The sequence below is a fragment of the Vulpes lagopus genome, chromosome 10 (assembly GCF_018345385.1).
Source record: "Vulpes lagopus strain Blue_001 chromosome 10, ASM1834538v1, whole genome shotgun sequence".
In the NCBI taxonomy this organism is placed as follows: Eukaryota; Metazoa; Chordata; class Mammalia; order Carnivora; family Canidae; genus Vulpes; species Vulpes lagopus.
Genome location: NC_054833.1, coordinates 37,156,018 through 37,181,376, shown reverse-complemented (window position 1 = coordinate 37,181,376; position 25,359 = coordinate 37,156,018). Strand labels below are relative to the sequence as shown.

Below are 25,359 nucleotides of genomic sequence, written 5' to 3'. Positions count from 1 at the left end.
GTGTAGAGGCACCAGAGCAAATTTTGTTCAGAGTTTCAGTCTACGAGGGATCTGGTCTAAGGAATATACTCTGTGGCGAAATTTGAATTTTTTTTATGTTGAACAATCCCTCAGCACAAGGAAACAATTGAGTTATCCTGGAGCCTCAGTTATGGTGACATTTATGGAAATAGGAATTTGCTATTAATGGGATCTGTGCAAAGCTGGGATAAGGGGTGAGATAAATATTTTTAGGCTTTGTGGGTCTAATGATCTCATTACTGGCTTATTCAGCTCTGCCTTAACTATTCAGTCTGCCATTGTAGCAAAACAGCAGCCAGAGCTAATACGTAAATGAGTAGTTGTGGCCACATTCCAATAAAACTTAATTCATGACTCTGAAGTTTGAATTTAATTTAATTCTTCTATGTCATGAGATGTTATTCTTTTTAAATATATATTTTATATATTTATTTATTCATAGAGAGAGAGAGAGAAAAAGAGGCAGGGACACAGGCAGAGGGAGAAGCAGGCTCCATGCAGGGAGCCCAATGTGGGACTTGATCCTGGACTGAGGATCACACCCTGAGCTGAAGGCAGATGCTCAACCGCTGAGCCACCCAGGCGTCCAGAGGTGTTAATCTTGTTTTGACTTTTCCTTCAACCATTTTTTTAAAAAAGCAACCACCACTCTCAAAGAGTTGTAAGAGAGAAAACCCACAGGCAGCTTCAGATTTGGCCTGGGGGGCTATAGTTGGTTGACTTACAGACCCGATGCTTGGATTCCTTAATAACAATAAGAATTATATGTTCATATGTTCAGTTAGTGCCATTAAGATGTTTGAACAGCTTCTCTGAAGTAAGATGAAAGATGGGTGGATTCCACATAACTTCAGCGTAAGCATTTTAAAGAGCTCTCAGCTAAAGCCCTAGAATCATCTTGCCTACATGGCGTCGCGGGGAGGGACTCTTCCCCTGTTCCCAGGAAGCAGAGAGGCAGGCCTGGTGACCCCGGCCCCCATGGAGTCTTTCTCCCTACTAGAAATCTCCCCTCTCTCCCGGTAGTGGAAGGAGGGGGGGCGGGCGGGGGCATGAGGTGACTGAGTACCTGCATCTAGAGAGTCTCCAATGAGGTTGAAGAAGAATGGCATTGTTACTCTGCCATGCCGATTAAGAGGCCCAAGTCTAGAAAGTGCTGGAAGCATTTGCTCTCTGAGACTACATAGCCAAGGAAGAGTAAGGTAACAAGTCAGGATCTGCCCCAGATGTGGTGGGCGGGGATTGCACCAAATTTGTGTCCTTTCTCATCCCAGTTGCCTGCCTGTACACTCTGTAGCAGCTTACATGGGGGAACTTGTGTCTCTTAGATTTTGTAAGCCCCGTTTCTTTGTCAAGCTGTGGAGTCTAGACGGCCTCCCCCAGGGTTGAGAAAGAAATTAACGGTTCATATCCTGTGTCTTTCTTCAGCAGCCAACAGAGTAGCCAGCAGAGCAGCCATGACGATGATTCAAGCAGGTTCCTGAGTCCTCGAGCCCGGGAAGAAAGGTAAGACCCCCCCGAGGAGGGAGGGGATGGGGTAAAGTGTTTGAGTATGATCGCCCCACTAGCGCTGTGGAGAACTGTGGCCGGGGTGGGGGGGGGAGCACACAGGAGGCTGCTGGACCTCTCTGCTCAGACCCGCCAGGAAGATAGGATGTTCACCCAGGGAGTGAGCAGGTGCAGCGCCAAGGGTGCAGCTTCCCAAGGCTGTTGGTGATCAGCAAGGAGCAAAGGCGGCCGGTGGCAAATCGGAGATGCTGGGGAGACCTCAGGGTGGACTCGGCTCGAGGCCCTCTTTAGCGGCTGGGTGTGCTGTGGCTGGGGCCTGAGGACAGCTGCAGGGCCTGGCACCGCATGTGTGGCATCGGATGCCAAGAGAGCACCGAGACTGGAGTGGACAGTGCTATCAGAGGTGAACGAGTGTGGATAGGCAGGGGGCAGTGAGCGTGGAGAGGCCCCTGCGTGCTCCCCGGAGGACTTAAGGGCCGACTAGCTAAACGCTCAGGGTGTGAGGACCACCGGCCTCTGCTGCACGGAGCGCCCTGCATGGCAGGCACAGGGGTCTGCTGTCGCAAGCGAAGCTCGGGTGCCCGAGAAAGTTGACTGATGTGAACTAAAAAGAGGTCTGGGTTGGCATGCCACGGGGCTCTGCTTTTGGTCTAGTTCTGTTTACCAGTTTTCGTCAACAAACCGGTTGAGAAAGGAGAAGGTACTTTTACATCATTTATCAAACTGACGGCAGACACTCAGCTGAGAAGGAATAGACAAGATCGAGGATGATACGCTCGAGGTTTGGTATTTCAGATGGAACAGTGGGCACAGATACAGTATTTCTTTTTAACGTGCTATTATATTTATGTTCTGTATATTAGAAGAGTTTCTCAAATGTAGGATTACTGCAGGGAGCCTCCCTTGGCAGGACTTCATGTGAAAAAGAACTTGGGTTTATTTACCAGCAATATACGAGTCAATGATATGACAAAGGGACCAAATGATCTCTGAAAGTCTGAGTTAGTTCATTAAACAGAAAAAGATCTCACTGGTTGGTACTACTTCAACCCTATCTGGTGTATCCTGTCCAGTTCTTTGGAAAGAGGTATCGATACATGAAGAGTCCAGAAAGAATGGTCGAGATGATAATGTATTATTATAAGGATGGTTGAAGGAAAAGTGGCTTAGCCTGGGAAAGAGAAGGTTTGTGGTGACTCTAACCCGACTTGTGAAATATCTTATCTGAAAGCCTAAGAAACAGCCAGAGGCAGAGAGGTCATAGCGAGAAGGATTTCAGCTCAGGATAAGGAAGAAAGTCTGTGATTACAGCGAGACTTCAGTGGAATAGGCCTATAGGCCTTGCAAAGTACTGAACCGTCTCCTCCACGGAAACCTTCCAGCAAAAGCTAGGTGGTATGTCACGAGTGGATTCCCTCCTGGGCGGGGGGTGGGGGGGTGGGGCGGGGGGGTGGGGAGGGCTCGGGAATCCTTGTACATAATCTCTTCACATTATGAAGTTGTGTAGTAATGCCCTGGTTCTCCAGTATCAATTCAGCTCATCAATTCCAACAGAGCAGATAGGAGGCAAGGGGCCCCCAGGGGACGAAGACTAATCATTCTTGTCAAGATGCTTAATCAGTTATGATCTGATGGCAGTTCCCTTTGTCTCTAGTGGCCTACACTCTCTTTTCAGTGCTTTCTGGAATTCATTAACCTTACTCTCGAAATTAGAAGGGGCCACGGAGTTCCCTTGGCACAATTCCCTTCCCTGTGCTTGGGCGTCAGACCTCTCCTGGAGTGTCCTGTCCATTTCTGGTCATGATGTCTGTAGTTGGTCTTCATCTATCAGCTCTCTGACTAGCAGCTCCTCAACTCCCTTTTTTTTTTAAAAAAAAAAAAGATTTTATTTTATTTGACAGAGCAAGTGAACACAAGCAGAGGGAGTAGCAGAGGGAGAGGGAGAAGCAGGTTCCCCACTGAGCAGGGAGCCGCAATCTGGGGCTGGATCCCAGGATCCCAGGATCGGACCTGAGCTGAAGGCAGACATTTAAACCAACTGAGCCACCCAGGTGCCCCTCCTCAACTCCGATTATGTCAGCTGCTCGGGGTGTTCCTAGGAGGGAAGAATAGGTGATGAGCTGCAGACTCTTTCCCAAGGCAGCTCCATCTCTTACTCTAGGACGTGACTGCTTGTAAACTAGAGGAAGCCCTGCCTCCTGTCCGCTCTTTGGGATTGTATATGGACATACATTCTATTCCAGCTCCTTCTCTGCCCACTTCCTCAACCAAATGAAATGTTACAAAGGGTTTCCAGTCCAAACCTCTGCCCAGAAAAGTCCTCTAGATGTCTTCCCTTGTCCTTCCCATCCCTGGCCCCCTGACAACCCCCTGATAAACTCTTCAGGGTGGACAGCGGATATAATTTTGCATCAGCTCATCCTGGGCAGTATGGGAAACACAGCTCTGATCAGAAGTATGCTTCCTGTGGTGGTCCCTGTGGGCCCCTCGCCTCAGAAACTCAGGTCTGATAGGTGTTCACCATGGCCATTCGGAATGAAGTCTTGTTTCTCTTCCCATCCAGTTGGTTGTCCTAGAGAGAACAAGTCCCCAGAGTGCTAATTAATCACCAGCCTCGGTTCAGAACAAACCCTAACACTCTGCCCCTAATCCTTCCTCTAATATGTTTTTACCCAATTAAGAGACTCTCTGGGGTGTTTTGGATATTGGTCTGTGTTATCCTGGCCTGGGGCAAGCGTGAATCCAGACCCTGGGGAGATTGTCAGCAGTGGTGGGGGGCCGGCTCCTGCTTCTTGCTCTGGGGCCCCCATTTAATGGACAACGCACCCTGCTGGTTATGGCGGCATTTCCTACCCAGGGGAGGCTTTTGTGTGATCTCAGTCTACTCCCCTGGGAGGCCACAGAGCAGGTATTATGGATTGACAGTGGTCAAGGAGGAAGTGGGTAATATGGACCCTCTTCTTGGCTGCTCCTAATCCTCCAAATCACGTGGTCAATTATAGGATGAAGGCTAGTTTCATAGAGCAGGTAAAAAGGAAAAAAAAAAACAAACACATCGATTTCTTCTGTTTTAAAGATAAAAACTCTAATCCTTAAGTATGATGCACACTTTCAACTGGTTATAACAACACTGGTTTTTCTTTTCTTTCTTTCTTTCTTTCTTTCTTTCTTTCTTTCTTTCTTTCTTTCTTCTTTCTTTCCTTCCTTCCTTCCTTCCTTCCTTCCTTCCTTCCTTCCTTCACAAGGTTCAGAATAGAATATTTAGAGAGAGACTAGGGCCCAGTTGTAGTTTAACCAATGTCCACGTGATAGCAAAGGGGGAGGTGCCTCCAAAAGGCGTCCAAACCTAGGTGCTTCTGAGAGTTTTCCTCCTCATTCACATCAGTGTTGATTCCTGAAGGAGAAAGCCTTTGGAACCATAACAGGGGCCGGCAGTAGGTGGGTGGGTGCAAGGAGGCAATTATTTCCTGGGCAGGCGTGCATCAAGAAGAGTTGATTTCAGGAAGAGAAGCAGCTTTCTGGGAAATGAGGATTGTCTCAGAGATAGGAATAATCCCCTTAGGTTTCCAGTAGAAAGTGGAACAGACCCAAGTTCTCCAAAGTCTGTATGTGTGTGCACATAACTGAATATGGGACATAAATCCATTTTCATGCATCTAGGAAAAGCCAGGGAGACACTTAGAAAACACTGGCTCCCAGGGTCAGCCCAAACTGGACCAATGGTCAGGGTTTCTCATGTTGCCAGATCTTTATTTAGTACATTCGGGTGATGGTAGCAGCTGTCAGACAAAGCCAGAGCTATAGAAAAAGGAGCTGTTTCACTACAGGCATTTAATATACAGTATTAGTTTCAACAGAACCTGGTGCTCAGTTGACCAGGAAACCTTTCAGTGGCAGGAGGATAGAGACCCGGACAGAGCTGGGGTATAACCAAGTTCCAGGTGTAACCAGGCTGTGTGCGTTAAAGTATCCATTCCTATGTGCAGCTGTGTGTGCCCCAAACCTTCGTTAGGTGTCTGCAAGATACTGGGGAGGCTGCTGGAGTCCAGGCTGCAAGATGTATAGAGGCTCAAGGCACCCAGTGGCTCAGTCTGTTGAGTGTCTGACTCTTGGTTTCAGCTCAGGTCGTGATCTCAGGGTGTTGAGATTGAGCCCCATGTTGGGCTCCAAGCTCAGCACAGAGTCTGCTTCTCTCCCTTGCGCTCTGCCCCTCCCCTTGCTCTGTGCACACTTGCCCTCCCCCCAAATAATAAATCTATAAACAAAACAAAATAAAAAGATGTCTAGAGGTTCACTGCTGGTGGGCGCCGTGATGTACTAGAAAGAGTGAAAGTCTTGAAGTTCAAACAGTCTTAGGATTAACTACCTTCTTCCTTATTAAGTGCATCTTTAAAAGCAATTTACTTACCTGCACTGATTTATAAGTCTTTCCTTGAAAGGAATAAATGAGATAATATGTGTGAAGTGCCCTGTACTTAGTAGGTGCTTAGTAAGTGGCAGCTGCTAGTCGTCTGATGAAGTCGTGAGATTTCCCTGTTTCTTAACGGATCTAGAGTCTGCTGTGTTTGAAGAAGCAGAGACAGAATGTGTTGAGTATTGATTGCCTGTAAAACATCAAATGTGGACGCTAAGGATAAAGAGATGAAGGCATGGGGCTTCCCCTTGAGCATCTTACTGTCTCGTAGTGAGACAGACATCCCTAAAAGTAAGCAAGTATAATATAATGTGATAATGGACATGGAATTTCGTATAAAGTAATGAAACTCAAGAATTTGGTCACCAGTGTGCCTAACCTCGTGCCATGAGTCTTGCATACGCTTCGAAATGTCATCCTCTCAACAACCCTGCCAAATAGGTGCTATTATTATCTTTATGTTAGAGTGTAGGAGACGGAGGCGCAGTGGAGCTACCATATTGGCCCAGAAGTAGCACAGCTACTGTGCTTGGGGTGAGGGCAGGGGAGAAGAAAGGGGGGGCCGAGGTATCCAGAACGAATCCATGCAAGGAGCTGTGCTTCGCCGAGAGCTGCACGATGAGTAGGAGTCTGTCACATGGGCACCATTCCCAGGCGAGGGAACAAGCTGTACAGGAGCATGGAGGTGTGGGAGAAAGCCGGGCATATTCAGAGACTTCAAATATTTCAGCATCGCTGCCGATCATGTCCAGTGTGGGGAAGCTAGTGAGCGGCTAGCGGGCATCTTTGTGCAGGTGGGCAGGTGACTGGTCATGCCACAGCCTCCCATGACAGAGTACGCTTCTTTATAGAGGAGGAGAAATGGAGAGATTTGGGGCGGTGGGAGGGCTCCTGAGTCACTTACAGACATATTCTTGAGAGAAAAGTCATTTTGGTCCTGGTGTGAGAGATGAATTTAAGGAGGTGACGTTGAAAGCAGATGGACAGGGAAGGAGCTGACAATTATTTGCCCCTCCATTCCCTATTTAACAAGGATTTATTGAGCACGTACTATATGCTAGCTGCTTCTGCAGGTGTTGGGGGCTGCAGCCCTGAACAAGGTATGACCGTTGTCTCCCCTCTTGTGGTGCTTGCGTTATAGTTGGTGGAAGTAGATATCAACAAACAAGTGAATAAGAAAGCATCGAATAGTCGTAAGGGCTAGAAAGGAAATGGGTAAGGGTAGTACAGTGGACCAGGGCTTGCTGGGTTAACTAAGTTGGGTGGGAAGGGACCACTTAGTAACCTGGTGACATTTAAGCCAAGAACGGATGGATGTGTTTCTGAATTATGAGGATGGAGAAGGAGGAACTGGTTGAAGAAATTTGTTAAGTAGGTTTGACAGAGCTTATTTACATCTGGGTTGAGGAGCACACTAAGCTCTCTAACGGGGGCAACAAGTAAAAGGCAGCATAGTCCAGAGGTTAAGTGTCTGCCTGGGTTCTGATTGCGCTTCCAAGAGCATGAGTGTGATCTTGGGCAGGCCATGTCACCTGTGTGCCTCACTCTCCTTATCTATAAAATGGGCGTGATAATAATTCATACCTTGTAAATTGTTGGAAAGAGTGTGCGTGTCTATGACAATTAGCATAGAATAGTGCCTGGCACATGGCTAGTATTATATATGTGCTTGCTCTTACTATTAATATTATTACTAGAACATTGGGTGAAGGGGGAAGAGTTCAAAGAGCGGGGCGGGTGGGGAGTTTAATTTAGACAAGTCGAGCATGTCGATGGAGAGATACACAAGCCAGTTGGCTATACCTGTTTGAAGCTCCAGAGGCAGAACTAAGACTACTTGTTTGGAAATGAGAATGTAGTTGAGGCAAGAGCCTTAGGATTAGTGGGATGTATCCGGAAGGCAAAGGAAGAAGGCATTTGCAAGAGATTGCCCCCAGAAGCTGGGAAAAGTAGGAGACAGAAATAACGGGTGCAAGAAGGAAGAATCAAAGAGGATAGAGACAGGTAAAGTAAGCCCCAAACAGGATTTTTTTTTCTTTTTTTAAGATTTTATTTGTTTATTTGAGGGAAGGAGAGGGAGAGGAAATCTGAAGCAGACTCTGCATTGAGCACAGAGCCCGATACTGGGGCTTCATCCCACAGTTGCAAGACCATGACCTGAGCCGAAGCTGGGAGTCGGACTTAGAACTGTGCTACCCAGGCGCCCCCACCAAAAACAGAGCTTCTCCAGTGACAATTAGGAGGTCACCAGTAACCACAGAGCCATTTTAGAAGGGAGTATGTGAGGGGAGGAAGAAGAGGTCAACCAAGGAGAATTGATTCTAGGAGTTTCCCTGGGAGGAGGAGATGATACGTAGAGAAGGCCCAGGTGGTTGGGGAGAATTTGTTTTGTTTCAATGTTCAGAGACAAGCACTTTTTAAATCTGAAGTAGAAACCAGTAGGTCAAGGGTGTGAATTTTAGAGAGGATGTGGTTCGTTCGTGTGCTCAACAAACACCAGTTGTGCTGTAGCTGCTCACTAAGTTTCCAGTCTGGTGGAGGGGATGGTATGAACGTGACTGAGGTTATGATTTAGGAAGTACAAACCTGGACGCGTGCATGAGAGGAGGGGTTCCATGTGTATCAAAGAAACTGGACCCGGCCAGGCCAGAGGACAGAGGGGGTGAGGCGAGGGTGGAGTGGTTGTGCTAAGACCATGAGGCAGAGGACGTGTGAGATGGAACGGGCAGGAGCTTGGTTGGCCATGACAAGGCCTTGAGTCTTTATGCTGAGAGCATCAAGAAACCATTGAAAGCCTTTTTTTTTTTTTTTTTGAGAATTTATTTATTCATGAGAGATGCAGAGAAAGAGAGGCAGAGACACAGGCAGAGGGAGAAGCAGGCTCCATGCAAGGAGCCCGATGTGGGACTCAACCCCAGGACCCCAGGATCATGCTCTGAGCCCAAGGCAGATGCTCAACCACTGAGCCACCCAGGTGCCTTGCCACTGAAAGTCTTTAAGGGAGTTGACAGCATCAGATTTTCATTCTGAAGATTGCAGCATGGAGGGAGGGTGGAGGCGGCCCTGGTAAATGCAGAGAGAGAGCAGCTGGGGCAGCTTGGAGGCTACTACACTAGAGTCCAGTTAAAGGATATTGGTGGCTTGGACTTGGGATGGTGGTCATGGGAGAAGAAAAAAGAAAGAAAAGAAGTAGATAAATTCAGGGTACATTTAGAGGATTAAAATGTCCAGGACATGGTGTTGGATTGGATTTAAGGTGTGTGAGAGAGGGGCTGGTTCTTCAGAGTTCGTTTTGGGATTCCGACTGAGTCAGCTGCCTCAACTACTGAAGACCAGGAAGCAGAGTTTCGGAAGAGGCAAGGAAAGGTCTTGATCACAGATGGGAAGACTGGCCTTGAACAGATCATAAGGGATGTGGATGCAAATGTGTTCACATGCAACGTGGTGGCAAGGCGAGAAGGTTAATAGCAGCAGGATCTCTTTTCTCCCTGTGATGGGAAATAGGATTAGTCCCTAAGATCAAGGGGGAGGGGGGAGGGAATGAGAATGGTGTGAGCTTTGGGTGTAATTAATTTGGGGATTTCTTGCGGCACCCTTTCTCCCACCTAGCTTAAAAGACATTCACGACTTCAGGGGTCCCACTGGAACTCACCCTCGTTTCTTCAGGTCGGGGTAGGGAGGGCACGTTTCGTTGCACCTGTGCATACAGGTGGGGTGGTGGGTTGGGGTTCATTCTGTCCAGGACTTGCCCCGTGGTATGCACTGTCTGGTCCACTTCTCTGTGTCCCCACCAGCCCATGAGACCCTGGAGGTCGGAAACTGGGCTCTTCTGTCTGGCACAGAGTAAGTGCTCAGCAGATGCGTGTGGCCTTCATGAGTGAACACCTGGAGCAGGCAAGGTAATGGAATTTGAGGTCAGAGGGCAAGCATCCGGAGTTGAAGGAAGGCCCGAGTGCAGGCTCACTGATTTCAGCTCAGGTCTAGCCACCTGGACCGAGACGCTTTTCGTTCGGCTTCCTTTATTCCAGAAATTGTCCCCAGAGAGCACATTTCCAGGGCACTCTAGCTCCATCCGCCTACCCGGCCCCTGACGTCCCGTGGCTGCTCAGGTGACCTCTCCAGTCAGCTCCCTGGCCACGAGGAAGGAGCCCAGTCGCAAACCCTCTGGGAGCTGTGCCTGCCGGGCCCACCCCCCCTCGAGCCCCGGCGGCTGACATCACAGGCAGGTAGAGCTCCGTCCTCCTTGCCTGAGGACAGAGAAGAGGAGGGAACTCACCCAGGGCCCAGAGCACCGCCAGATGTTGGAAGATGGAGGCGGGCTCTGCGTGGAGCTGTGGCTTGGGCCGAAGCCAGGGGGGATCCTGGTAACTCGCAGCCCCGGCCTCTCCCGCCCCGGGCCCCCCACCTGCCTGTGCTTTGGATGGAACATCAGGGCGGGGAGGGCCGGTGCGCATGAGCTCCGGTGGGCAGCTGCGGGAGCGAGCCCCCGGCCCCCAACGTCCCCACTGCCATGTGGCGGGCCCTGCCCTGAGCCCAGCATGGTACAGAACCTGCACTCCGAGACGGTCTCCTGCAGCACGGCTGTCAAGCAGGCCTGTCACTACCACGTCTCCTCCCTGAGGAAGAAGCTGTCCTTTCTCCGAGCCAAGTAGGTGACAGGGGGGGCCCCTGGAGATTGTAGCGTGAGGCCCTGGCCCTTGGGCTGGCCGGGGGTGGCCTGGGGGCTCTCTGCAGAGGCAGGAGCGCTTCTGGGGCTGGCTCCCATGTTTAGGGCTGTTGTAGTTCTTTGCCAGGCAGGTGACAGGTCCTCAAGAGGAGGGAGGAGGGGGGATCTGTTGCAGGAGGCGAAGGTAGGGGGTAGAGGTGTGCAGCCTGGAGAGGCTGTGTGGCCCTTTGTTGGAATGGATGGGGGGCTTGACTGGGCCTTACTGTGTGCTGCCAAGGAGGTTCCTGGCTCTCCTGGTCCTTCGTACTGGCCAGAGATGATTTTCCTCTCTCAGGGTCAGTTACCTCACTTGGCAAAGAGCTCGGAGGCCCCAAGAGAAAGGTGCTGTGGAGAAGGGTATATTCTATCCGGCACCTTTGGGGGTGTGGATAATTCTCTTCCAGTGATGGGGAACCCATGAGTGAGGTGTTGGGGGGTATGGACTCCACGTGTTCCCTTCTCAGAGGTAGTCACTGGGGACTTCGCTCCGTGTCCAGAGGTCTGCCGAGACGCCAGGCATGGGCCCCGGTGACAGGCAGAGGGGAGCAGGTGTCCTGGAGGAGAAAGAGGTTCCAGCCCCCAGGAGGGAGCTAAACTCAAAGGCTGGCGGGCGTTGGAGGGGGGGTGGGCGTGTGAGCTTACGGGCAGGTTTCTAGGTGCCTTTTTGCAAAGAGAAATAGGGTAGCAAGGGGAAGGAAAGATGGGGTAAGTGGATGAAAGGTGGTGAGAGATTGAATGGATTGCAGAAGTAGATCGGGGCTGGCGGGGTGGTGGATGATTGGATCTTGGGAATTGTGTGTGTCTCTCTCTCTCTCTCTCTCTCTCTCTCTCTCTCTCTCTCACACACACACACACACACGCACACACAGGCATGGATGCCTGTGAGTGTTTAGCTATCTTTTGATAAGGGTTGTCTCCCTGGGGTGTTCTCGTGCCAGATGTGTCGAGGGCACCAACAGAGACTGAGCCCCTCGTCTCACGAGTGGCCTTGTCGGGGACGGGCCCCTGCAGGTTAGGTGAGGGCAGAACGAGGGTCCCCCGACGCTGTGGTGCGGTGCTGGTGGCAGAGGCCCCTTTCCCCTGGGGTCCTGGGGAGCTCAGCAGCTTTGAAGACCTGGTGACCTTCGGGTGGGCTCTGGCTCTACTGCTTACCGGCCGTGGTGCTCTCACCAAATCATCCCATCCTCTTCGAATGTTTCCTTCCTTAGGAACGGAGGCCATTGTGTCCACTCTGGAGGCTGCTGGGGGGGGGGGGCGGGGGTCACACTGAGATGGAATGGAGAAGGTCTCAGCCCTGGGTCTGACACGGGGAGGGGTGGTGTTTTTGTCAGCAGACGGTAGCCTGGGGCGAAGCCTGCTCTCCAGTAGGTGGAAGGGGGGTTGTGAGCTGCTGAGAGCTGTCTATCTGTCTGTCTGTCTGTCTGTCTGTCTGTCGTCAGTCGGTCAGAGAGCTTGATGAGGGTAAAGCATGAATGAGTGCCAGTGGCCAGGCAAGGCCAGTCACGTAAACCCCGGTCCTCACCATCCCAGCTTATTTCTGTCTTAAGCACTAATCACGTTGTCACCGTATTTATGTGTTGACCTGCTTGTCACGTGTCCCCCACTAGGCCCGAAGCTCCTGAGAGCAGGGGCTGCTGGCTTTGCCTCATTCACCAGCGTGTGCCTGACGCACTGGAGCGCAGCGCCCGACACACAGCAGGTGCTCAGTAAAGCTTTGTTAAATGAGTATTGAGCACATGAATCCTGGGATCTTGTGACTGTGCCCCAAAAGGGGGGCTGCTGACTAGCCCTTCTGTTATTCATCTTGGTGACGTCCTCATGGTCATGGTTGCAGGTTTGTGACTGCCGCTCAGGTGGCTTCCTTCCTCGGATTCATAGACCTCTATGCTTAGTGGCTGGCATGGCCCGGGGCAGCCTGCACGCCTGGTGTTGGAAGAGGAGAGAGAAGAACTTATTTTAGGTCCGGGCAGAGAAGCAAGTGGGTGCTCCTGCCTCCCCCCACCCCACCCCCTCCCCAAGTTCCCAGTGTGCAGGCCCGGCTGCTTCTGGTGTTGTCAGCAGAACTGTCCGCAGGTGTAACCATCACCTGCTCTGCGTTTCTCCTACTGCAGCATTTCTCCTTTCCTGCCTGAGAAAGGGGGGTATTAATTATAGTTCAGCAGACGGCGCGATCTCTGCTGATGCCGTAGTTGGGAGTCTAGATTTGGACAACTGGCAGGCAGATGGTAAACCCTCATTCCCTAGCTTCCCCGCCTCCTGCCAGGAGAAATCCCATCCTCCTACCAGCCTACCAGCTGGGGTGGAGAAGGAATGTGAGTGGGTGACAGCTCAGTGGGGGGATGGGGGTGGTGGGGGTGCTCAGGCGGAGACTCCGCCTCCGGCTTGCCCTGCTCTGCATATTACTGATGAATAATATGAGCTCAGAACACCTGTTTGCAGAGACCACGCCCGCTTTCCCATCTAGGCCATAAGTCATGATCCCAGCAGTTGATACTCTAGCTTGGTTGCAAACCCTTACTGGTAAAAAAATTTTGAGTTATTTCCACTAAAAAAAAAATGTATATATATATATTTATACACGCACACATATGCATAAATATGTACATGTGAATGTATTTATATACATGCACTGCTGTACTAAATATTTTGCTTATTATATAAGCAGACATTTTAAAAGGATGAGATAAAATGAAATCTAAATATATATGAGTTCCAGAGACGCCTGGGTAGCTCAGTGGCTGAGCGTCTGCTTTGGTTCAGGGCGAGATCCTGGGGTCCGGGATCGAGTCCCACATCGGGCTTCTGCGAGGAACCTGCTTCTCCCTCCGCCTCTCTCTGTGTCTCTCATGAATAAATAAATAAATTCTTAGTATATGTGCTGCCGAAGCAAGCACAATAAATAAAATCTTAAAAAGATATATGTATAGGAGTTCTAATTCTTTCTTCCTGCATTGCACGAGTAAGCGTTCATGCCCCTACTGGGGAGACCAGGAGACAGATTGACAAGGAGAGAATAGACCCCAGTGACTCAGGATCACATGCAGGGCTTGACCAGTGTGCAGATTCCTGGGCCCCCTTGGTCCAGTTCTGAGTCACGTGGACTGGGCTGGGCCCAGGAATTTGCACAGGTAACAGGTGTCCCAAGCAATTTTGCCGCAGGGGCTCTCTTGAATCATGCTCTGAGAAACATGCCCCGTGTCCCTGCTCTAGCTAGCATCAAGTACACAATTTAATATAGTAAATAGTAATGGGACAGCGAGAGCCCAGTGTCCTGTTCCTGGGCCGTGGCATCCCTTTTAGGGAACCGCTGGTAGACCCCTGGCGCCTTTTTATGCCCAGCCCTCAGAGACAGTGGTATCAGTGCATCGCTTCTGCTTTCCCTTACCTGTTTGCTGCATAGCCCAAGAATCCCTGTTCTGCAGCAGGGAGGAGAAAGGTGGGCAGGGTGGGGATATGTAAACTTATCATTTCATCTTATCTGTCACCAACTTTCCAGATTGCTCAATGCTTCTTTTCTTCTAACCTTCTGGCAGGTGAGCCCTAAGAGTTCACTGCTGGCCCCCATCCCTCTTCACAAATACCTGGTCTGAAGGTTAAAGTCTCTCATTGAAATGCAGAAAAAACAAAAAAAAAAAAAAAGAAAAAGAAAAAGAAAAATAGAAAAAAAAAAAAAACAGAAAAAAAGAAATGCGGAAAAACCCCTCGGAAACCCCAGAGCACAAGGTCCAGAGATTGGAACAGGGGCTGAATGAATGGACAGTGACTGAGTATTGCCCCACCTGGCCCTCAAACCCAAACACAGAAGCTCCTTCCCTTGTGTCTTTGTTAGGTGAGCTGGACAGGTAGGTCAGCCAGTAGAATTGAGGGCTAGACTTTGAAACTCTTGAGTTTATTAATGTGACCCCGGGACAGACTTGTTGAGGAGGGGGGAGAGCCACAGAGTGAACACCTGGACCGGTTTAACTCCTTTCCCTGTAGAAGTGAAACACCCATATTTCCTTTTTTTTTTGGCATCCTAAACAATGAATGAGTGGACCTGCATCGGGCCAAGAATGTCGGTTGTCCTTATAAATAAGGTGGGTAGAGCATCGATCTACAGAAGATCTACCTACAGATCCCCGAAGGAGGGATGTAAGAAGGCTGATACTCTCTGCTCCTTCCTCATTTGTGAATTTGTTCTCCAGTACCTACATCGGGTGTTTACCTGCCTCTCTCTGAATAACTTCCTTAGTGGGAAACCTGCTAAGGAAATTAATTGGGGGTTTCGGTCAGTAAAGAAAACTTTGAGTTATGGGAAACTACAGAAAATGTACAAAGATGATGAGCAAATCCAAAGCAACACAGAATGTCTGTGTACTTACTTTGTGGGCACAAGTTCTGAGGTATTATTATGTTATTTTGAGTCTGTTATGTGTTCAGCACTGTGCTTTATGTGTGCTTTCTTACTTCGCTATAACAGCAGGCCTGTAGGAACCTAGTTTGTCCACCGTCCTTCCTTCCAAGTGACAGATCTGATACCTCTAGAGGTCAAGTTTTATGCGCAGCATTTTATGACTTCCCCTTGAGAAAGCGTTCGTGTGGCGATTGGGACCCTTGGGGCCCAGTGCTGAACCTTCTGCTTTTCCTTATGTCGGATGGATCTTGCTTCACCAGCTTCCTGCACCGGAAGCTGGTCAGTGCGAGCTGTTCACTGTCTGAGCCAGTCTGTTAATGAAGACAGTCTGTTGTAAAGCTTCAAGCCGGTGGTACAGGAGACAGATTGACGAGGAGGGAATAGACCCCAGTGATTCAGAATGATCCAGTTAAATGTGCCTGAGAGTCAAATTGTTTGTTTGGGTTTTTGTTTTTTTTTAATGTTTCCTCTTCCTTGTTGATTCTAAGTACTGTAGGCTTTTTTTTTTTTTAATATTTTATTTATTTATTAGAGACACAGAAAGAGAGACACAGGCAGAGGGAGAAGCAGACTCCATGCAGGGAGCCCGATGTGGATTCTAAGTACCATAGGCTTTTAACAGGCAGGTTACTTACAGGAAAGTTCCAGTACGTTTCTGATGCTTTCTTTCTGTTCATGATGATGTCTAAACCACAGAACAGAACTGTGGCCTCTCTGACCTCTCTGCAGGTACCAGGTGCTAGCCTGAGCTCCAAAAGTTCTTTTCCTTCCCTTGCTCTTTCTCCGCTGGGCTCGCCAGCACCCCCTGCTGTCAGGGGCTCTGCTGGAGCGGAGAGTGGCCCCCTGGTCCCTCCAGAAGCGGTGACCCTGGTGTGAGGCAGCAGGCAGGGGCAGGGCCAGTGGCCTGGGCTCCACTCCTACCGTGGAGGGCAGGACCATCCACCTGGCCCAACAGCTCCCACCTCACAGGACGAGGATGCTCGGAGAAGGGACCTGCCAATGAAAAGGCAGGCTTGCTGGCCAGGGGAGCTGTGCAGATGGGTTTGTATATTCTCCTTAGACCCTCTACTCAGATTCTTCTGGGGCAGTGAGCTCTTCCTTGGACATTCCCCCCCCCCCCCCCCACCCTTTTCTTCCCCACCCGACCCAGCTTCTGTGGCTTAAGGGGCTGGTTTTGTTTTCTGATGTGATTGCAACAGCCCTCGTGGTGGAGCCTGTATTCCTGGAGCGGGGTTGGGGCCCACAGCAGTCTGGAGAGGGTAGCAGTCTCTGGAAGCACTCCCCTTCGCACATCTCCCCTTAAGTGCGTGTGCTGGCTTTGCCTCTCTTCCCCAGCCTCCGGCCCGAGAGTTGGCCAAGATCTATAGCTGCAACTTTCAAACTTGGTCCCAGTTCCCTAGAAGAAACCCAAAAGCAGTAGGAGATCACTCCAGTCTGGGAGACTGCCCCTTGGTTGCCTGCTTACCTTTCCCATGGCCCACTCTGACAGCTGCTGGGGACGGGGGATGCACCTGCTGCCCACGGGCGTACCCGAGCCTGCTGTTCCTTGCTGTGCTGTCTGGGGCTCTGGCATCCTGTCTGGTTTCTCCCTCAGCTTCACCAGTAGTCCCTAGACGGCCTCCCCAGTGGCCTGCATCCAGGGATGTTTCAGTGGCGTTCGGACAGCCCTTGCACCTTCCATTCTCTGCCTCTGCAGCACACGGGATGGTGTGTGTGCGCACCGTGGAAATGCGTGTGGCTCCCATTTACCAGGCACCGCAGTGTCATTGCCCTTCGCCCCCTCTCCCCTCACTGCAGTCCCCTGCTCAGTTAACCCTGTGGCTTCTAAAAAAAAAAAAAAAAAAAAAAAAAAAACCCTGTGGCTTCTTAGACATTTCTCACCCTGAATGGCTGTGAAAGGCTCTGAAGTACTCTCTAGGCTGGCTGTACGTCTAGGTATCGGTGTAGGTAGGGAGGAAACCTCCAAAGCCCAAAGCGGGGGCCGGAGGGTGGGGAGTGGGAGGTCAGGGTTGGGTATCCTACGAGCACGATCTGCCTCATGCATTGGTGACCTTTTTCATTTTCCAAGTACTTGGACAAATCTGTCATCTGAAAGTACAGCACGGACACCAGCTGCTGGCTGGAGGCGGTCTCATTGGGCCTGGAGATGGCAAGGAAGGGAAGGGCTCGTGTAACCAGAGCCGTGGTGCTGGCTTCGCAGGAGCACCAAGTGCAGATGGAGGGAGATTAGAGGACCTCACGGAGTTCCCATTGTTCCCAAACCCCCGACTGCCCTTAAGGTAGGAATTCGGAAGACAGCTTTGCTTTAGTTAACATTTAGTGACTCTTCCTGGTGTATGTAGGGCACTGGGCTCTCGTTGAAATTTTCACCATTTTGCTATGTAATGGTATGACTGTTACCTCCATTTTATAGATTAGAAAACCGAGGCTTAGCGAGGTTTGGTAACTTGGGTAAGATCACACCGCTCTGACGTGACTGTAGCTCTGAACCCCTATGCAGCACCGCCCCGTCCAGCTCTAGAGGCTGCGGTTGAGGGGTGTCACTGATACACCTGTGAGGTCTCAGGAATTGCGGGTGGCTGAGGGAGACAGGCCTCCCTTTGCCTGTCTTGTTGCTTTACCCTGAGGAATTTAGATGCAGAAGGGGGCTGATACCAGCAGAGACCCTCAGGAGGGTTACATGAGATACGAGCTTCCCTCAGCAACCGCTGACGGGCTGGCCCTGGACTTACTGTTCTTTGATGGCTTTTTGCTCCCCCACCCCCGCCACATGCCTCCCTTAGTGTCCACTGCCACTCAGCATCCCTGCAAGTGTCTCTGGTTGTAGTTCTTGTGCTCATTCCTTTTCTGCCCCTTTTCTCCCCCGGTCCCCCAGTTTTTTCCCTTTTTTAAAAAAATTTTTTTTTAAACTTTATTTTTTTATTTTTTTAAAAGATTTTATTTATTCATGAGAGACAGAGAGAGGGAGAGAGAGAGAGGGAGGCAGAGACACAGGCAGAGGGAGAAGCAGGCTCCATTCAAGAAGCCTGATGTGGGACTCGATCCCAGGTTTCCAGGATCAGGCCCTGGGCTTAAGACCACCCTAAAACGCTGAGCCACCCTGGGTGCCCTAAAACTTTATTTAAATTCAACTTGCCGACATATAGTTTAACCCTCGTCCCCCATTTTCATGTCTTTAGTCATCTAAACAAAGCAGGTGGGTTTGTTTTCAGTCCATCGTGCCTCTGCCATTGTCAGCTCTGCAGGTGACATAAAATTTCGTGCTCTGGGGGGAGGAGAGGTCACCTGGATCTGGGGAAGACAAGTGGCAAAGCGCTGAATAATAGAAAAAGAAATATGGAGCACTTAAGACACAATTTTAAGCACCTTATATATGCTCTCTTCACGTAGCCTGAGTTGAGTACCATCCCTGCCTTGCAGATGCCGACTGGGGGGCACAGAGAGGCTAAGTAACTTGCCTGCGATCACACAGCAGGTGGGCAGTTGAGTCAAAATTCAAACCCGAGCAGAATGGCTTCGAGAAGCATCCTGGGCAGCAGGCCCGACTGTGGGAGAGAGGAGAGGTCACCTTCCAGCCCCTGAATCAAGACGTGCAGGGTGGTGGGAGCACACACACACACATTCAGTCCTTGTCCCCTTCATCTGCTTTTCATTCTCCCTTCCTCTTTCTTTTTCTCTCTCTCCTCTCAGGAGAGATGCCATCATCTTCGGTACACACGGAGCGTGGACATCAGGTGACCTCTCAAGGTCTTCGCATTTCTGGGCTCCTTGTCATTTGCGAACCTGTCCCTGCTCCATCACCGTCCCTTTTGTCTACAGTCAGACTCCAGGGAGGAGGACTGGTGCCTTTCTGGCAAAGTTTGTGGCCTCGGGGCAGGCAGAGCCATCATGCGGGGGCTGGGAACCGGTACAGAGGGCTGGGGACCGGTGCAGAGGGCTGAGTACCAGTGCAGAGGGCTGGGTACTGGTGCAGACGCGCTGGGTACCCATGCAGACGACTGGGTACCGGTGCAGAGGGCTGTGCCTGGCCCTGGGCCCGGAGAACTACACCTCCCATGGTGCAGTGGGGCGCGGGCCTGCGGGCTGCACACAGCCCCTCCCACCGGGCCGAGGAGGAGGCTCTCCCTCCAGAAGCAGGTGCATGGCCAGCCTCCTCCAAGCTGTGTGTGCGGAGCTGGGGGCCTGGCCTTCCCACCACACCCTACCCGACCTCTGCCAGAACTCACTCTGGGCTCTCCTCAGGTATCCGGGTTTTAAACGTGTTACATAAGTACCGTGATTAAGGAGTTAGAATATAACACCTGGGGTAAAGTAATTAGTGTGAATGATCCCCCTGGAGAGGAAACGATGTCATGATAAATGGCACCGCAAAGAGCTCCCTGCCCTTCCATCCCCCTCTCTGTCTCTCTATCCATCTTTCCATCTTTTCACTAAATATTAGGCAAAATGGAATGAAACAAAGTTGCAGAAGAGGAAGCTTCTGGGTCTCTCATTCAAAGAGTAAATGAGTAGGCTAGAGGAGTTATTTATTCTATGAGGAATTATTTACATTGATTCCCCTCTGGTTAACAGAGGTGTGGGTCCAGTGGCTTCTTAATTAGATCCCCTGCATCACATTTTGTTCCATTTTTTCCTTTCAGTGTCTTTTTTTCTGTCTTTCCTCCTGGAATCATCTTTGGACTCTGGGACATACTCCTTCTTCCCTTTCTCATTGAAACCGAATGTTATGCCCCTGTCTCCTGCCCTGCCCCGCCTGTGCGTTGTCCGTCCTGCAGCTAGCAGCTCTCTCCCCGCGGCAGCAGTTAAGGATGTAGAAAGTGCTTTGTAGAACACACATGCGTGCTTCTGGCCTAGCTGCCCTCCGAAACCCTGTCCTCTGTGTGCACCATCTGGGGCTGTGTGACGGTTGGGCGCCGTGAAGAACTGAGGTGCTTGGTCATTCGGGAGATCGGATGGAGCCCTGTTAACACGGGTCTGATTCCCGCATGATTTTGATGAAACAGAACATCCTCCTTTGTGGGTACTAGCCTTCTGCTCTCCATCTGTTTGTGCACTTGACTGTCAGCCCAGGAACAGAGAGGACCGCAGGCCAGAGTGATAGCCAGAAGGAACATTACAGGCCTGTGAGCAGAGATGACATGTGTTGAACTGGCACAGGCCGCACACTTTTGGGTTTTTTGTGCGGGCTCTGAGGGGATACCTCTAGTGCCATCCTAGCAATGCCCCACACCCTATTCAAGTTGATTGTATCTAGAACCACGGGACAGTGAGTTAAAGAAAACCAATTCATTGGCCTAAATGCTATATTCTACTACTTTTGCACTTGTCCTTTCTCATTTGGTTTTATGGAACTTTTGTGCCCCTTGGATAATAGAGTGAAATGGGGTAGGTAAGGGAGACATGATCTACTCAGTGCTTATGGTGGCTAGAACCAGGAACACATGTCTTTCCTCCCTTCATTTATTTTTTTTTTTTAAGATTTTATTTATTTATGAGAGACACAGAGAGGCAGAGACACAGGCAGAGGGAGAAGCAAGTTTCTTGGGAGGAGTCTTATGCGGGACTTGATCCCAGGACCCTGAGATCACAACCTGAGCTGAAACCCCAAGTTGGAGGCTTAACTGCTTTGAGCTACCCAGGAGCCCCTGATGATTCTTTTTCAAAGCTGTTTCCATTAGATGCAGGAGATTTGCTAAATGTATACACCAACCTCTGGATATGCCCAAGATTTTTTTTTTTGCCCTTTGTCTGATAATGCATTTTCTTGCAGTTTGCCATCTTCTTAAAAAAAAAAAAAAAAAAAAAGGAAGGGGGTCCCCCAGGGAAATATTAAATTAATTGAGATTTTATCTGTTCTGAGTCTGTAATAATGGGAACAGGAAGGGGGACACGTGGAGCTGGGAGAGATGAATTAGTGGGCGATGTTGCAGCACAGTGTTCAGTGGCAAGGGATTTGGTGACGGTGCATCCAGGTTTGAATCCCAGCTCTTGCTGTGCTGACTGTATGACCGTGGGTAAGTCACTGAAAGTCTCTGAATCTCAGTTTAATTATCTCTGAAAGGGAGAACAACTTACCTCACATGGTTCCTGCAAGTATCAAATGAGGCAGCAGATTTGAAAATTCCCTGGAGCACCAGACAAATGGGAGTGTGGCTGTCACTGTTCTGTCATTAAGGCAGATGCACAGAGTCCCTATAAACTACTAGAATGGTTGGTGGTGTCATGCTTTGGGGCCGCTCTTCCCTGCTCCGTGTGGGTCCAGCTGAATGCCCAGTTTTGTTGTGAAATCAGGCTTGAACAGAAGCGGGTAAGAGAGAAGAAGGAAGGAAGAGGGAGGCAGGGATGGGTGAGCCATCACAGGTTCCTTGCCTTCCTATTTTAATTCTCTTACATTGTAATCTCTCTGTTTAACTGTTGCTGTGCTGGATTTTCCTGAGCTCTGGGAGCTGGATTGGGGAGCGGCGGGGTGGGGAGTTAAACAAAGGGTATGATTTCTCCCAGGGTCTCACTTTTTTTGAAGGATGAGTCCATCTGGAATAGGGAAAGGAGTGTTGGCAGGCCTCGCTTTGACCTTTTTACTCTTCTCTGGGTCTTCGTTTTCTCATTTGAAAAGCGGAGCCAAAGCTTTAAAGTCCCTCCCACCTTTAACATTTTGTGGGTCTGAAAGCATAAGCATCAAGGAATCAAGGTTCTTAACAGCAAACTCAGGTTGGCACCTTGGAGGAGCCAATAGAGCTGGAGCTCATGGGGAAGCTGGACGATACTTACCTGCTTTTCCATAGGTTATTCTCTTTGGGAGACTATCTCTAAAGATTTGGCAGGAGGGGCAGTGGTTCAGGAGAGCACACAAGCTCATCCCTTGCTGGTTTTGAGGAGTGTTGCTCTCTTGTGTTTGTGCTGGCACCAGCACCAGCCAATGCACACAGCGAATGTACACACCATGGTTTATCTAAGTGGAGGCTTTGCACTTTCCTTGAAACGTGAGCAGCCTGTTCCCCTCTTTGCTGTAAGGCTTGGGGTGCTCTGATCCCTTTCCCCCCACGGAGGCCTCTGGCTGACACAGCCTATCCCAGGTTGCCAGAGTAAAATGGGCCAGAGAGGAAGCTGTAGTCACTGCAAGCAGAGCGGCCTGTCCCTGCTGGGCAGGAAACCTACAGTGATGAATGGGGCCGGATGAAGTCATCCTGCTCCTCCAATCAGGCTGCTCCGAGAGAGCCAGGGGCCTCTGCAGATCCAGCCGGGCTGTCGGCTGCTCTCATGTACCTTTAGACAGAGGCTGTGAGTCTCTGGGAGTGGAGTGGGGGGGTGTGAACCGCCCGCTCCTGGCTCCTGTGTAGGCCTCAGTGAGTGTGAATGTTATTGCAAGGTGAGTGGCTTCACCCGGCAAATTCCTCTCCCCCTGCATTCTGGACCCAGCCGTGCGGGGCTCCGGCTCTGTGGCTCCGGCGTCTCCTTGCACAGCACCTCCTGCTTCCATCTGAGTGCCTGCACCTCCTTCTTGAGGTTCTCACAGCCGCCCCCACCAGCCCCCCAGCCCCCTCCCTACCCGCTACCCCCAGCACTTGCTCAGCACCTGCCAGCTGGCCTCTGCCCACACGCTCCCCTCTTCCTGACCTGTGGGTACCAGTTGACTGGGTGATGGGAGGGCAGGGCCTCCATCTCCGTGCTGCTCTGGCCCCAGCAGGGGGAGCTCTGGGAGACCCACGCTTGCCTCCTGGGAAGAAGTCCCAGGCAAGGGGAGACGCCCCCTGACTCAGCCCGATGTGTGAGCGTCTGTGGGAACCCAGGCAGCCCCCTGACTTACCCCAAGCCTCTTTCCTATGCCCCCCCACCCCCCAGAGTAGAGGACATCCTAAGGGGCCAGAGAATAGAAATCTGCTGTCTTATTTCCCCTGACCTTCCAGAGGGGTGGTTTGTTCTTTTGGGGTGGACATTTGTGACTCTGCCTTTTCTCTCTGGATGGTGCCGCTGCTCCTTAGGCCAAGCAGAGATCATGGAGCCGGCTGATATGGCCACAGCAAAGGTAGGATGGAAATGCTGCCGGCCGCACTGTGCGTAAGTGGCTTCGCTTGGCAAGTTCTGCCTTTGGTTCACTTTTCTCCCCCCTCCTGTCCCTCAGCCCACCACTCCTGAGTGTCGGGGGGCTGTGTCAGTGGAGGGAGAGGACCCCAGCATGACCACCTCAGGAGAGGGGAGGATGGGCTGGGTCCTCCAGAGCACACCCTCACCTTCACGTGCCCCAGAGCCTGAGCGGGTGGGGGTCGGGGTGGGGGTGGGGGTCTCTGGTTCTGTCTGGGCTGACTTCTGTGTCTCTCTTGTTAGCTCTGCCTCGGTTTTCATTTATCTGTATTCTGTCTCTCTTTGATCGCCCCCCTCCTTCTGGTGTGTCCTCTTCTGCCCCTACCCCACGCCACAGTGCTCTCCTCATTCATTTGTGCCATCCCTGTCCTTCCTTCCCACCTTCTGTTTGCTTCTCTTTTCCCTCTGCCTGTTGTATAAGGAATGGGTGGGGTCAGTGTGGGCTGGACAGTCTTGAGAGTAGAGCCTGCCTCTCATCCTGCAGCAGACGATGGCCTTGGGATTGGCGAGGATTTTGGTCTCTGAGTGGCAGATGCTGCTGTGTCCCCTCCCACCCACTCATCTGATGCCCCAATGGAAGTGTGGGTCTGGGCCCCTCCAGGGAATGTGGCCGGGTGCTCCATCGCCTGGACCCTGCTGGCTCACTAGAGGGCGTTCCTGAGACAGCTTTCTGCTCCCTCCTGAATCCTGCTTGCAATTTGAAATTTGTTTTTCTGTGCGTTTTCCCAAACCAGGAGCTTGAGCCCTTGGGAGTAGATTGGGGAGGGGGGGGCGCTGTGGTGGGGAGGTGGAGGTGGGCTCTAAGGAGGCCGGGTCTGCAAGCCCCAACCCCAGCCCCTATGTGCAGGGGGAGACCTGTCGTCCTAGAATTTCTCAGCCCTTGGTGTGGGGGCGTTCCTTTTTGGCCAGATGGCAGGGCCTCCTTTGTCTCAGAGATGCAAGACTGGACAAGGATCAGACCTCTGGAGCAGGTTGGGTCCCCCAGGTGTATGGAGAAGAGAGAATGAGTTGGAGGCCCAAGCAGCAAGGGTGCTGTGGGTAGTATTGTGTTCTAGTGGTTAAGACTCATCTCTGCGAATCATCGATCTGGGTTCCAGGCACCTTCCTCCCAACTCCCACACGCTGTGTGATCTGATCCAAGTTACTTAACCTCTCTGGGTTAAGTCTCCTAGTCTGTACAGTGGTGAAAGGTACACACAGCTGTTGTAACCAGCTTAGATTAATCAAAGACTTTGTTTTCTTGGAAGAGAGGAGCTAGGGAGAGCACAACTAAATAGCAGGCCTCCCTAGATGCCCTCCCACCCTCTGTCCCCTCTTCTGCTCTTTTTTCCCTCCTTGCACAAACTTTCGAGGACCCACATTGCACACGGATGGTGCAAGAGGCTGTGTACCCCCTTGGCAGCGTGCACTGGCAGACACAGGAACAGGCCTGGGTAACTGGGTTTGGCTCCAAAACACTTTGCTCCAAGCAGTTTGCTCTGTGATTGTAATGCTACCGTCTGTGATGTAGAGTGTGTCTCTCATCAGGCTGACCTCTTATGAACCTACTAGTCAACTAGCTCTTGAGCTTGTAAGTGGTTTGGTATCAAGGAGCTGGCTCCCAGGGGGTGGTGGTAGTGAGTGCTGTGGGGAAGCTGTAGTTTGGAGGGATTGGGGAGTTATCTGCAGTTAGTTAGGAGGTGTGTATTTGTATTTGCATATGAAGGTAGAAACAAAGACAGCTCCATTTTTCTTAGGCCCTTTACCATCCACCAGCCCAGACTGCAGATTATCTACTCAGGTGGACAAGCAGGCTTTGGATCTGGGCCATTCCGGAGCCTAGCCTTTGCTTGCAGGACCATGAAGACTGAATCTGATTGGTGGTTGAATGCAGATACCATTTAACCCCAGAACAGTGATTCTTTTCCTTAAACCTTCTCTACCCCAAACCCTTTGGAGGGAGTTTAGTTCAGGTGTTTTCAGTTGGGCCCATGAACCATTAAACTCCTTAGGAGAGGACCCCTGAGCCTCTATACATCTGTAGGTGTATCTCTCTCTGCATTGTTTTCTATGAAGAGTACCCATGGCTCTCATCAGATCTAGGAGGTTTATAACTCACAGCTTTAAGAAACTTTACCTGATCCACATGCTCCCGTAAAGAGCCTATTTGTGTTTTGCAGCCCAGGTAAAAAGAGAACTTACATGTTATGGCTGATGTATGGAATCTCTGATAATGTATCAATGTCATGCAACTGTTGAGTA

At 50.8% G+C, this 25,359-nt stretch overlaps 1 protein-coding gene across 9 annotated transcripts in view; it reads left to right on the top strand.

Moving 5' to 3' along the window:
• The window catches only part of GRAMD1B (GRAM domain containing 1B), a 181,688-nt gene that overhangs the window by 49,377 nt on the left and 106,952 nt on the right, over positions 1 to 25,359 (top strand). For 3 of the 9 annotated variants that reach the window (XM_041772300.1, XM_041772295.1, XM_041772292.1), the window contains exon 2: positions 1,447 to 1,524. The exons of 1 other annotated variant lie outside the window; for it this stretch is intronic. Coding sequence is in view for 5 of the 8 variants with exons in the window: in XM_041772295.1 (XP_041628229.1) it covers positions 1,447 to 1,524 (78 nt within the window). In the remaining 3 variants the exon portion in view is untranslated. Of the gene's footprint in view, positions 1 to 1,446; positions 1,525 to 9,969; positions 10,590 to 25,359 lie in introns of those variants that run through there. 5 more of the 9 variants (XM_041772302.1, XM_041772294.1, XM_041772296.1 and 2 more) reach the window with 3 other exon arrangements.